This window comes from Theobroma cacao, chromosome 7, assembly GCF_000208745.1.
Source record: "Theobroma cacao cultivar B97-61/B2 chromosome 7, Criollo_cocoa_genome_V2, whole genome shotgun sequence".
In the NCBI taxonomy this organism is placed as follows: Eukaryota; Viridiplantae; Streptophyta; class Magnoliopsida; order Malvales; family Malvaceae; genus Theobroma; species Theobroma cacao.
Window position 1 is genome coordinate 12,206,867 of NC_030856.1, and position 14,938 is coordinate 12,221,804.

Consider the following 14,938-nt stretch of genomic DNA (forward strand, 5'->3'; position numbering starts at 1 on the left):
TTTTTCAAGAAATTCATTATCGTTTCCTCTTTTCTTTTTTTTTTTTTTAATTTAGGCATCATGGTAGACCAACCAAAATCTAATACTATTGCTACTATACAAGTCTGAAATTATATATAAACTTCAAGAATTACATTAGAGCTTATTAGGTTATTGAAGATAATCAATAGAGAATCACCTTCAGCATTAGGTAGCTAAAGTCACGCAATGTCTACAAACAGGTCACGCCATGCTTAACAAATATTCAGTCACATAATGCCTATAAAGAACTCACGCAATGCTCAACAAATATTCAGTCACGTATTACCTGTCACGCAACGCTCAACATATATTCAGTCACGTAATGCCTATAAAGAACTCACGCAATGCTCAACAAATATTCAGTCACGTATTACCTGTCACACAATGCTCAACATATATTCAGTCACGTAATGCCTATAAAGAACTCACGCAATGCTCAACAAATATTCAGGCACCTAATGCCAAATAAACAGGTAACGATTCCTAATATCCAGTCACACACCCTAATATCCAGTGACTCAATGCCTAACAAATATTCATGTATCGCCTATAAACTGATTGATTTCGCTACCCCTAGCCAGATTTAAGTTTCCAAACTCATATAATTTACCCATCAACTTTTTCGTTCTATGAATAACCCTAAATAAATGCAAGAACCCATAACAAATACCTTGATGTCATCTCTATACTTTGGGATCGTGAGAAAGTTGGCTACCGATATAGACCTCGATGGCATTGGAGTGCTGGACGGAGGGATAGCTAAATCTAAATCGAGATTTAATTTTGGAATTTTAAGCTGAATGGAGAGAGAGCAGAAAGAAAGAAACTGAGACGCGCCTTCATTTGGATTAATTAGATTAAAGGGTATTGTTGTCAAGTCGTGTCAAAAATTGGCTAAAAACAGTTAAAATTATAGAGATGGTCATTTTTGAAGTCACCTTACTATGAAGGTCATTTCCCACAATTTTCTCAAGATATTTTACTCCTTTTTTTTCTTTTATCTTTAAATACTAGGGATGGAAAAGAAATTAGATATTCCAACATATCTTGATCAAACCACACCACTGAAATATTTAACTTTGTCAAGGGCGAAATTTGCAAAAATTTTTGAGCTCTTCTGTTGGTTTTCCATGGCCAACGAGTCCACTATCCACCCAACCTGAATAGCCCCCTTCCATGTTACTCACATCCTCATAGCCCTGTCTCCAACAGAAACAACATTTCCATTACTACTTAAACCATATTCATCCAAGTTCTAAAGGAAATATCCCAACAGTTAGTACTTGAAATTCTCATGAGGGAAAAGGTTGCTTTTTGTTTATAAACTATGCTTCTACAAGATTTAGAATATACTCACTGCATTGAGAAGATCAACACAGGCACCAAGAAATCTTCCTCCACTGTTGCATCCCTGCCCAACATATGTCAAATTATTTTTTGAATATTGTTTTACTTTGCTTCTTAATCCCATTTTTCAAAGCACAAGTCTTATCATCTTACCACAACTATGAGATCATCCTTCTTCAAGAGAGAAGAGACCTGGGTTAGGAACTCAAGGTTTTTCACTCTTCCTGGTTATTGCCAAACAACAAATAAAGATGTAAATAAATTTAAAAAAAAGTTATCTAGCTAAATCGTCAAGTTGGATAAGTTTGTATTATTGGAAAATCAAACATTTTTTAAGGCATATATGAAAAAGTCAAATAGACGAAGAAGCAAACCTGGATTGTTTAATATTTAGATAAATATAATAAAAATTCCACTGAATTTCCTTCTTGGGTGATGAACATGTAAGGAACATTTGAGGCATTGGTGATATGACTTTTACAGGATTCTGCGGGTGTCCTAATACCAAAAGTAATTATTTGTAATACAATATTAATCCAACATAAAAACAATTGAAAAAAAAATTTACTCGACATAATGCTTTTGGTACATAGGATTTCGGATTATTCAGAGGGAAGTAATTCTTTCAGATTAATGTCATAAATCCTACCATTATACAATTTGAATAAAAAACTTCCAAAATTGGAATCTAAGGTTCTTAATCCTTTATTAATGCTTAAAAAAAAATTAAAAAAACTAAGCAGCAAAATGATAAGTTAAAGTAGAAAGAAATTTGGGTTGTAAGATCTAACCTTACATCCAAATAGCAGTGGCTTGATCCAAGCAAATCTTTTGCAGCATGTACGTTGACAGTGGCAATATCTTCAGGCCTACAGATATATTGTAGCTATTTGAAGGATGGATAAGATCTGAATGTAGAAACGTTATCTCTTGGGGGCATCCATGAATGATCAATTCTCTTCAATCTCTTCAACTTTGTTCATCCTGAAGGCTTATACGGGTTTTATATATGTATATATACATACACACAAGTCTACCCTGATTTACCTTTGACTTTATATTTTGTTTTCGAGAGATTGACTTTGTAATTTATGTACTAAACAATTTATAACATCAATAAGTATGCAAGTTTAGACGTCAGCCATCTTTTTCAATTACCTCTTTTATAATATTTCTTAATTTAATTAGTAAGCAAGCACCTTTTAATTTAATTATTTCATAATAAATATTAATTTATTGCTTTTACAAATCTAAGAAAAATACTCTACATGTTAGGTTTTCTTCGTAATTCTATGCACAATTCCTTTTTTTTAAAATGTTTATTGAAATTTAAAATTTATTTTTTAATTCCATAAAAATAATAATTTTATATTTTATAAGAATTAATATAGCATGACTCGTTTATTTATTCAAAATATGTTAATTGAAATTTAAAATTTAGTGTTTTTAATTCCATAAAAAGTAATAATTATATATTATAAGAATTAAAGAATTAATTTATGATATATGTACTCATTATTTGTATTTAGAAAATTGTATGTTTTAGAGAAAGCTTGTACATTTTTTTTGAAACTCGGAAGAGAATTTATTAATTTAATTCAATTACCTCAACATTTTAGTGCTCATCTCAGCCTAACCACTCCATCAAAGTTAAGAGACGATTTACAAGATTTAAAGAAGGCAAAAATATATATTTTTAAAAAAGTGTTAAGAAGGCAAAATATAAGGAAAAAACCAGAAGTTGATGAGATCTATTAACTTGTTGTCGCAAGACCATCTTTAGCATAGTTAATTTTCCTATGGATATGTAGTACCTATTATGAATTTACATTTTATTTTAAGACTTCCAAAATGAATTCCAATTTTTTTTATTTGGAAGGAAATAAAAATAGTACACTTATGTCAAAATAACATGTAGGAATAAAATTCCTATAACATCGCTTAATAAAATTGAGGTATTGTCCCTAAGAAGATCCTTGAAAAGCATAATACCAACAAGATATTGAAAAGCCATATTCGTAAGAAAATTTGTCAAACGGTTGGATTTGTGATACATATGAATGGTATTGACTTACTATTCTTGTTTTAAGAGACCTTTAATTGCCAAAGTTAAATTTGAATTAGCATATGTTTCTAGTTGAATCAACTATGTAGTGGTTTTGATGTTTATAGCCAAGTTCACCTTACGACATCTCTCATCCCATGCCATCAACAATCCTCAATAAACACCCTATAATTCTGCTCAATATGTAGAACAATTTTTTAGTTTGACTAAGAAATCGCATTTCCAATTCCTAAAGTGGTCACGAAGGACACATTCCGCAATGGATTGATGGCATGAAGTTCGATGAGCTCCATCACTGTTGAGTGGCAACCAATCTTAAGGTGGTAGAGACCATCTGATCAACAACTCCATTCAGGATCTATTGGCACCAGCATCTGTGGGAATAAAGCATGAACAAGAATGAATAATATCTTCAAGATACATTTTAATTAAGATGATCTTTCTGGAAGTAACTATGTTGTGGTGGTTAAATAGTGCTTCATTCCTCCACTTTTAAATGAACCACATAATGATACTAAACAACACACCTAATGGGTTGTCACATCTCAATTCCGGGGACATGACTAATGTAAGGGCCCATATGGTATAAAGCACAAGACCTAAGCAAGCTTTTCCATATTCATCATATAAGCACGTTATTACATAAAAAAGGCACATATAATCAAGTGCATTATCAACTATAATGGAAATCATCAACATGAAGTATAGTAAAACATTTCATCTAATTTCATAAACCATTTCACATATAGTTTCAACCATCATTTCTTATAAACATAATATGCATTCTTCACTACTCATAGTACGCACACTTTGGTGCTCATATCATCTATGGCCTTATCACCATGGATATCGTGAAAAAGACACACCCTTTGCAATGCTCAATAAAACATTTCATACATGAGTAACATAACCATAAGTATTCTCAATTTATTTATATAATTGTGTCATCATCCTAAAGCATGAAATAAACATAAGGGCTCGACTTGACACCACTACGGCGTGTAACGACTCTAAAAGGCTTGAAATAAGGTACTATCATTCCTACTAAGTATGAACTAAAATACTCATCCACAAGGCGAAAAGCCAAGTGAGCTACTGATCTAAAGACAAAACAATATATCTTTAGGTGTGACTTATGAAACTTAATGAGCATATGTAAGCCAAAAAGGGAAGAGCTTTTGCAATAATCCATAACTTTGAAATACACATGAATTCATACATAATCATCACATTTCCTTCCAAACGCTTGAAATAATGTTGTTCAAGATCAATTCACATGGTTTTAGTAAAAATCCAAGTCACATAAAAGTTTACATTAAAAAAGAGAGCTTAAAAACAAGTGAAAAGGCATTTGAAAGGAGAAACAAAAGGTTCTATACTGTAGGTATCGATACCTTCATAAGAGGTATTGATACTTTTCATCTAGAATGCTTTTTGAGCCATAGGTATCAATACTTCTTAGGGAAGTACTAATACTTTCACATAAAATGCTTCCTGAGGCATTCTATTTGCTAAGTATCGACACCTCATTTATATGAACCCATAATTTGGATATTTTCCAGCACATGCAAGTCTCCATAATCATTCTAACCTTTATACTTGCTACATCTTTTAATTGTTCATTCAAAATATATGAAAATGTAACTTGTACATACAATCATAATGTAGTTCAACACTCTTACAATAATGTCCACATCATACACAATTCATAATATCATAATCATTATGCATTCATTATGTAAGTCGTATGAATGAATGTCATGCATGAGTGGTACATTACCCCTAACTCAAGGTTACATACTCGTGTGGTATTACGTCACACATCAAGGCCCATGTATTTGTGTGGTACAACGCCCCATATCAAGACCTTTTTGTTTTTGTGGTATAATGCCTCACATCAAGGCCCTTATGCTTATATAATCTTTAACACATCAATAACGTGCAATTTCATAGGCTTACTAGGAAGCTTATATCCACACAACATATTCATATCATTATATACATTTTCTCTTATGTATTTAAGCATTTCATGGTCACTATTGCCATAGTCATGCATCTACTTCATGTTCATCTCATTATCATTGAGTGGGTATTCACTTATCCGCACAACATTTGTCAAGTCATGCATCAATCATATTCCAATCATACCATCATAAATTTATTTGAAGGAAAACATTTGAAAGGACTTCCTTGTTTCAAACTACTATGTAGTAATCATATTTACATAGTATAGATACTTTTGAAAATAACATTTGAAATCATTCAACTTGATGCTAAATCATTCGTGTTCATAGAAGTAACATTGATATCGTATAAAATAGTAACCCATTAAACTTGTTTAGTTTTATATGTAGCAGAACATTTAAAACATTGCTTCTACCAACTTGATCTAGTCGTCGACTTAGAACGTAATCGAAACACCAACACTTCGCTCCAACTAAATCTTTGGAGCTCCAACAGACCCTATAGTAACAACCATACAATTGTAAACACAACTTTAACTATAAATCTTGGATTTAAGGCTAGGTTATTACTAACCTTAACCAAATCTTGTCTAATGTAGCATTTTATCTAGTTAATCTACTATTCAAACATAAACTAACTTAAATGCTTAAATCTACCTTCCTCTTACATTAGAGAGGTTGTAAAGAGATAAAACCAAGTTAGGTGCTAAATCCCTAGTGAGAGAAACTTGAATCTGTTGAGAGGGTGAAAATTAAAACTTGAAAACTATAGTTTAAAGAGTTTAAAGGTAAAAAATCTTAGCTTTGTGTTTCCAAAAAATCACAACCATGATTGAATCCTTCAAAAATGATGTTTTCAATAAGAAAGAGCAAAAGAGAGGCTGAGAGTTGCTAAAGGTTTGAGGGATGTTAGAAAAATACACTAAAAGGAAATTTTTAAGCACGAAAAATAATGTTTTGCCATTTTATTTTTGTGTAAACGGTGACAAGTATCGATACTTAGGGGTAGAGGTATCGATACTTTTGTTTTTGGGTTTCAAGTACCAATACCTTTGAATGAGGTTATCATAAAAAATTTATCCTTTATTGTGCGCATGTTTGTTTTGTCATGCTCTTGAGATTATTATTTTTATTATTTTCTTTGTTAAGGTCAGTTAAGGTTTCTCGGATGGGAAAAAATTGGACTTATTCTGTTGTTCAATTTCGTTTTACAATTTTTATTCTTTATTATGTACTTGTTTGTTTTCTCATGTTCTTAAGATTGTTATTTTTATTCTTTGTTGTCTAAAATGTTTAAAATTAAGCATTGCTCAAAATTACATTTATATATACTTCAACATCAAGCATGGCTATCATAGACCTTAACAGAAATCACACATTACATTTGTTTGATTTTAGGTACTGCATACAACTTATCATAGAGGATCATACTACGCAAATGGAGTTGGTGGCCTTTGGTAGGCCAGCAAAAAAGTTGGTTGGTGCAACAATTGAGAAACTAGTAGCACTACAAACTATCAATCGCATGAATCTACCAAGACCTATCAAGGCATTGATCAACAAAAAAAAAAAAATTTACTATGGGCTTTACAACCAGGCCAATCAAAACAGGAATTGCCAACTACAAAATGTTTGACTCTGATGAGCTGTAAGTCCAAGAATGGCACACTCCAAGAGCATCTTTAACACTTGTACTAACAATAACACAACCAGAAGATCAAGCTTTGCTATCACCAATTAATACCCAAGTAGCCAAAAAACTTTTCTCGAAGTCTACACAACAAAAACAACCCACCACCAACAAACCAGAATAATCACGTGGAGAACTTTTCTTAGAGTCTACACCACAAAAGCAACCCGCCACCAGCAAAGGAGAAAAATCACCCACTAAGAAATACAAAAACAGGTACAACTAATAAATTCATCCATTTCTTATCCGTTATAATCATTCCAAAAGCTAACTTTCCAAATCAGCTTTACAACTTTCATGATACAATTACATTTGTCCATATTTGTCCAATAATTTCTTCTTTTTTACTCAAAACCAATGAGTTTGTTGTAGTTTGATAGAGCTGATTACCATTTATTCAGAGCATTACATGTTTGTTCATAGTTTCTTGCTCATTTTATGTTTTTTGTTTTGTGCTGTCATTGCCTTCTCTGAACTATTCCAAAGCAATAATTGTCTATGAATATGTAGACATGATTTATGCTATTCATTTTTCACCAAATGCCAAACTATGCTATATTTTGATCAAATTAATTATCACAACTACATTAAATTCTCCATATTTTCTCATTCAGCTTAATATCTTACCTGATAAACTTGATTTCTTATTTTTTTTTATCCATGTAGAGTTTCCTCCAAAGCTACCTAGCCACCAAAGAATAGTGTTACCGAACAATCTTTACCAACCCCTTGGTATGAACAAAATCTAGAACTTCACTGACAATTATGCCTGACAAAGCCTTATATTTTTGTTAACAGGCACCATCATGAATGCAAGACTATCATGTTATTTTTTGTAGTTTTGTATATACACAAAAATTTACAAAAGTAGGGCATCAAATCATGACCTTAATTTTGTTAAGGGGCATTAATTTTTTGTTGACTTGCTAGAAAACAATGTGTATAATTATAAACACTACCTTATATTTTTTTTTCATAGGCAAAGTAACAAACTTAACACTATGTTGTTAATTTTTATATATACAAAACAATCTACAAAAATATAGAAGCAGATCATCCTCTTAATTTTGTTCATCACTTGTAGATCATTATTTTAATGTCCATCATGATCATTCACTATTTATTAAATAGAAAAAAAATGAATGTATATAATTATAAACAATTATCTTATGCTATTCCACTTTGTAATAAAAATTGTGACAATCTCTTTGAATACAATTTTTCTTATTAAAACTTCCTTCATGATTTTTTATTTGACTTGAGCACAAAGCACAAGGAAAAATCTAGTAAATAAGAAAATAAAAGAATAAAGAAAAACAAGTCATGGTAGCCATCAGTCGACTACCAGGCTGCTAATTCTGTGTTGCCACCCTTTGTTCACTTGATGAACACTAAGCATGAAGCTTAATTCCAAGATTAAACTAAAGTTAAGCATGGAACCATCTGGAAACAAATCAAAAAAGGCCAAAAGGCCATCCGTCCAAGGAAAAGGACAAATAAAAAAACACCAAAATGAACCAAGAATGGTTTCTTGCACCTTGTAAAGGCCACAGGCACCCTTTGCATAATATAAATAACAACACATAAGAGAAAGTGGAGGGAATGAGGGTTTAAAAAAAACTTCAGGAGAGCAAAAACTTAAAAAACCATAGAAAAGAAATCAAAAAATTGAGGAGTCGTCTTCTAAAAAAAACTTAGAAAAAGAGAAAAACCAAAACCTAGATCTAGTAGTCAAAAAGCACACAATCATTACCAAAAGAAAAAAACATAAAGAGGAAATCACAAAAAAAAAAAAAAAGGGAAATGTGTGTTGATGGGGAGTGAGTGTGAAACCTCAACCTCCATAGATGCATAACTAGAGGTAGACTGATGAGTGCATCAAATTCACATATTTAATGTGAGATTATATACCTAATTAGTCTAAGTTGGACTAGATTTAGGATCAAATTAGGTATTTTTATTTATTTTATTAGTTTAGTCTAATTTATGTTTAAATATTTATTTTAAGTTAATAATGTTAGTTTTATGTTATTTATATTTATTTTATATTTTTATAGGAGTAGGATAAAAAATAATTTCAATTGGTGAAGAAAGGTGCATAATGGACTATTGCTTTATTTGTATATATTTTGGTTTTTCAAGCACATCTCTTACTATAAAAGTCCAAATGACATGATTTTTTTACCATTAGAAAGCTAGGAGGCAGGGCTACAACTTTTATGTTTATCACTTTGCCAGTTCTGAGCGAAAAGTGGTCAAAATCCTTATTAAATTAAAAGCACTACACCAAAAGAACAAAAAAGGGCATTTTTGTAAATTATGTGAAACTTTGACTAACTTTAGAGATAATATCTAAAGTTCTAGCACTTTCTTTTCACTTTCAGCAGCTTCTTCTTCTTCTTCATGCTTCCAACGCCATTTTCACTTCACCATGAAAAATCAAATTTTCTTCATTTTCTTTTCCTTATTTTCGTTCCTTTCCTTTATTTTCTTACTCTTTCCTTCTCCTAACTTCTTGGGCACCAAACTTGCAGCTTTTAACTCCACTTTCCAGAACAACTAAACCCTAGGAGAGATAAGGAAAAATCTCTCTTTCTTTCCTTTATTTTTCTATTTCTAGTCCACCATCACCAACACTTGAATTTTCAACTTCAAGTCATCATTTTTAAGGCTAAAAAGTATATATTTTCAAATCTTGGAATTTATGGGTTATATTTTCAGATTTTGTTTTCTAATTTCTTAAATTCTTTTTCTTGGAAATATTAGGTTTTTGTTGATCTTTATGCCTCCAAGCTCACCAAGGTAATGAACCTTTAAATTGGAATAGTTGATATGATGGGTTTGTGAATTAGGCTAGAATTCTAGGTTAAAAATTAGGCTAGAATGTAGTTTATCTAGTGTAGGTTTATTAGAAATATTGAGTTCAAATTTATGAGGCTATTATTGATTATTGGTAAATACAGGTTTTAATGGCACTTCAAGACTTAACTTGGAGTAAAGTCTTATTGGTGTCAATTTTGTAAGGTGGCATTACCAAAGTGAGTAAACTTGCATTTAAAAAATGTTTTGGAATAAATGCACATGTGTTTGAATGAATCATTTGAAAACCTTATTTGTCTTTGCTTTAAAAATGTGTCTGGGAACAAGCCCTTGATGAAATGTTCTTATGTTGTGAGATTGTGCAATGTGATTAACTCATGTGTTCCTATATTATGCGATACGTATAATGTGATGAATTACGTATTTGAAATATTATGTTGAATTGCCAATTGATTTGTGGCATGTGATGTATTGTTATGTAAAGATTCTTCTTACATGTTGTTACATGTGCCATGCATTAAAATGAAATGTTGAGTGATAATTGTAACCGTGCATGTGCGGTGGGGGAGGGCACATGTCGGTGATGACGGGTGATTCTAGCTATGTGTGGTGTAGGAGTGCACATGAGCTGATGATCTGTGGGTGATGATTCTAGCTATGTGCAGTGTGGGAGTGCACATGAGCTGATGACTGGTGGATGATGATTCCAGCTATGTGCGGTGCGGGAGTGCACATGAGCTAATGACCGGTGGTTGTATACATGTTTACATATACCATAGAAATGTTAGAGAAAATATTATGTGATTGCATTGAATGTTGGAAGTTGAACTTCCTAAATGTTTTAAAATGAGTTGAAAAACAGCACGACATCGAGTTTTGTTCATAATATACAAAATTGCATTGTTTTTAAACGAGTGCATCATGTTTTTGAAAACTCTCCGTATCGTATGCTTGTTCCCTTCCTATGTTCACCCACTGGGTCTATACTCACTCTTTTAAACTTCATGCTTTCAAATTCGAAAGCTGTTGGGACCTAGATTGAGGTGTCCACTTCCATTCGTCTATTTGGTAGGTACCATGGCATTCAGTAATTGTACCTTTACCCAAAGTCACTCCGCTAGTAGTCAAGAGTCTTTTGCCTGTGTATACGTACGCGTGATGTAAATCACTAAGATTCATAGTATAAACAATATATGTATATTTTGATTGATGATGCGACAATGAGTTGACAATGGGTGATATTATTTTGGATTATCTAAATGTAAGTATTTGATTGCCATAGTATATCATTGAATATTTTATAGTTGAGAATTACGAAATGTAACTTTAGGAATGATTGTTGAAATGACGATTGAGATTACATAAAGAGGTTTGCTTGGGCTTAATGGGCTATGTGAGACCTTGACCTTTATAGACTCGTAGATAGAAGTACATGCAATATCCCTGATCAGGGGTAATTTCGTCATTTCATTCTTAAGCCCATAAAAGTAAGATTTTAAACAATATTATGGCCTAAGTAGGCCTAAGGCATAAATGAATGATGAAAATATGGGTAAAATGACAAGGAAACAAACAAAAATTTTGATGATTTTCACGGTAGGGGCAAAATGGTCATTTTTCACCTCGGGTTAGAATTTTTAAGTTTTCATGAACCCGAGCATTTTTAGACCATTATGGACCTTGTCCTAGTGTCAAAAGAGTAAAAGATTTCATAAAAGATTGGAGGAGAATAAGCTAATTTGTGGAGGGGCAATTTGGTAATTTAAGTGGAGTGGATAAGCTTGGGCTATAAATATCTCTTTCTTCCAGCAGGTTTTACATTCTCCAGTAGCTTTTCTTCTTCTTCTTCTTCTCTTTCATGTTGCTTCCCAACCTCTATGAAAGCTTGTTATAAAGCTCCATACCCTCCCTCAAAATAGCTCCACTTTTCATGCTTTTGGCGCACCCTTTCATAAACCCTTGTGCTCTTCCATTCTCTCACTTTAAAACCCTTGAAAAATCTTGTTTCCATACTCTCTCTCACTAGTTAGGCATTTTAGAGAGAGAAAGAGGAAGCCTTACAATAGTTTGGAGAATTGTCGGAAAGAATTTCAAAGTTATAAAGCTATTAAGGTGAGTAGTAAATTAGAGTTGAAATTTTAGTATTGAGAATGACTAGAGAATTGACTTGTGAATACTTTGTAGTTGAGATTGTTAATTCACTTTAGAGTGATAAGATAGTGAAAATCGATAGCCATTTAATGGCAAATGGAAGCTAGCTAAGAAAAAGCTTTTAGAATTCATAAGTATGTGGCTTGACTTAATGGTGATGCTAATGTGATGATAGGTTCCAACAAAGCCCCATCGCCCCATTTGGACAATTAGAGAAGTTAGAGTCGACTAAAGGATTCAACAAATACCGGTGAGTGAACTTGCATTTCAAAATAGTTTTGGGAATGTAAATGACTTATTCAATCTTTCTAAAAAAAATCAGGTGCCTTGGGAACAAGCCTTTGATAAATTGTCTCTATGTGTGACATGTGGCTGTTATGGATTGTTGTATTACTACATTATGTTGATATATATATATATATATATATATGAATAATGTTGTGTAATGATATTGACCCAGCTATGTGCGAGTAGTAGTGTGCATAAGCTGATGCTGACCCGGCTATGTGCAAATGGGAGTGCGCATAAGCCACTGCTGACTCGGCTATGTGTGAGTGGGAGTGCGCATAAGCCGCTGCTGACCCAGCTCTGTGCGAGTGGGAGTGTGCATAAGCCAATGCATATGAGGTGATGATGATAGGAGGGTGTGTATAATGATTGATATATATATATATATACATATATGGTATATGGTTGTAATGAAATGTGAGAGTTTGACATGTTGAATTTTGGGAATTTATATGTGTTTTATGTTGTTTTTGTCATTTTAGCAAGTTGGCTTTCTCTTGAAAGAAAGGAAACTTTTTTTTATGTTGCTTTGTTTCTCGCTGCAGCGAGATTCATTCTCGCTACAGCTAGAAACTCTCAGGTTGAAGGGGTAAGGTTGGTCGAAAATCTTGCTGCAGCGAGAATGTTACTGTAGCTTCTCACTGCAGTGAAATACTTTCCGTTTTGTGACAAAAATTTTGCTGCAGCGAGATTCATTCTCGCTGCAGCAAAAAACTTTATGTTTTGTTCCTCATTTGGTTTGGTTGCTACCCTATTTTCCATTTCTTTGGTACCATAGTAAAGCATGGACTTCCAACATTAAGGAATAAATGAATTAAGTTTAAAATGAGGAGGTTTGGTGAGAAACCCGCGGCTAGTTGATAATTTAAGTCAAGTGTTGTTGTAGCAAAAATTCATTCTCGATGCAGCGTACTTTTCGTTGCAAAGAGGACCTATCGTTTATTTGACCCGATTCACATGAATGCTATTAAAGTTTTCACTCTCCACATCCTATGTTGAGCATGGACCCTTTTCATGAAATGATTTACTCATGTGGGGTTTACATGAGGGGTTTTAATAAGAATTAAAACATATTGCATTGTTTTGAAAAAGATGAATGCATCATGATTTCGTTAAACATTCCTTATGGTATGCTTGTTCTCTTCTTGTTCACTCACTGGGTTTATACTCACCGTTTTCAACTTCATGTTTTTAGATCAAGAGGCAGCCGGTAGTTAGGTCAAGGTGTCCTTGCAGATTCATACCTTTGGTAGGTATCAATGGCATTTAGTAGCTACACCTTCACTGTGGTCACTGCGTTGGAAACCTAGAGTCATTTTGTTGTAAACATGTACAAGACATGTAAATTATTAAATTGTACATTTAGACAATATATGTACATTAGATTTGTATGCCATTATGAGTTGGCAATGCTTAGTATTATTTTGATTCAAGTTATAAAATGTGACTTAGCAATTTTGATGGAATGGTGAACAGGTCATATTAATAGGCTTGCTTGGGCTTAGTGGACTACGTCCATTGAGCCCATGTGCCGGTCATGATCCGAAATTTGGTCGAAACAATGTTGGTATCAGAGCCCTAGGTTGTCTAGGTCTTAGGACTTCCATTTGTTGGTCCAGCGGAGTGTTGGGTCTTTATGTGGAAACTTCAATTGTGAAGTGTGAATCGTGGCACATTTTACAACCAAGGGACCGCATAGATTCCTTATCTTAGAAGCCACCTTTTCCTTTATGTATGATTATAGAAAAATGTGTTTGATAATAGGTGTTTCCTCTTATCTAGGTAAGAATGCTGCTTAAGACACAAGCTGCCTCAACACGGATAGGGGAGCAAGATGCTTCTGATAAGTTGACAGATAGGCCACGGGCATCTACCCTTAGGGGGCGAGGTAGATGTGGTAGGGCCATTAGGCTGGTGAGGGCGGATACGCTTGTGAGTAGGCGAAAGGAGGGACAATCCTCAAGTGATGTAGATAGACACCCAACTAGGGGTGTTACCATTGAGGATTAGGCGGAAGGCCTACAGGGAGTCAACCGGGTTGTAGAGATGATGGCGACCCGTATGGAGGATATTCAGAGGATAGTGGAGGGGAGACCTATGGTGCAAGAATCCCTTAGTTTCCAAGGACAAGACGATCGCCAACATCATGAGGTTGAAAGGGGACATCTAGATATTTCTCTTCTTGATTTTCTCAAGCTTAAGCCTCTATCATTTTTAGGGTCTGATGCATCGGAGAAACCCCAGGTTTTTTTAGATAAGATGGAGAAAATTTGTAAAGCCTTAGGATGTTCCAGTGTCCAGTCAGTCGAGCTAGTCGCCTTTCAATTAGAGAACGTGGCGCAAGAGTGGTATAATTTTCTATGTAGAGGCAGACCAATAGATGCAGCATTGTTGACTTGGAGTGAGTTCAGTACAGCCTTTCTAGATCAATTTTTATCACTCAGTGTACACAATGCACGAGCTAGGGAGTTTGAGACTTTGGTAAAGACCTCGAGTATGATGGTGTCCGAATACGATATCAAATTCATGCAGCTGGCTCGGTATGCTCCCTACCTCATTTCTACTGAAGAGATGAAGATTCAGAGGTTTGTG

At 33.6% G+C, this 14,938-nt stretch overlaps 1 protein-coding gene across 1 annotated transcript; it reads right to left on the reverse strand.

Moving 5' to 3' along the window:
• On the reverse strand, positions 1,104 to 2,312 carry LOC18594764 (rhodanese-like domain-containing protein 19, mitochondrial). Its single transcript, XM_018124634.1, has 6 exons — positions 2,296 to 2,312; positions 2,160 to 2,243; positions 1,795 to 1,866; positions 1,522 to 1,594; positions 1,379 to 1,432; positions 1,104 to 1,220 (listed from the first exon to the last, which is right to left on the reverse strand). Exons 1-6 carry the CDS (start codon positions 2,310 to 2,312, stop codon positions 1,104 to 1,106), a joined length of 417 nt encoding a protein of 138 aa, XP_017980123.1.

What these genes read in the sequence shown, in the direction of transcription:
- LOC18594764 (XM_018124634.1), bottom strand. An exon ending in TACATGTTCATCACCCAAGA is followed by an intron (nt 1,595 to 1,794) that starts AGGAAATTCAGT and finishes TTGGCAATAACC; the next exon opens with AGGAAGAGTGAAAAACCTTG. An exon ending in AGGATGATCTCATAGTTGTG is followed by an intron (nt 1,433 to 1,521) that starts GTAAGATGATAA and finishes TATGTTGGGCAG; the next exon opens with GGATGCAACAGTGGAGGAAG.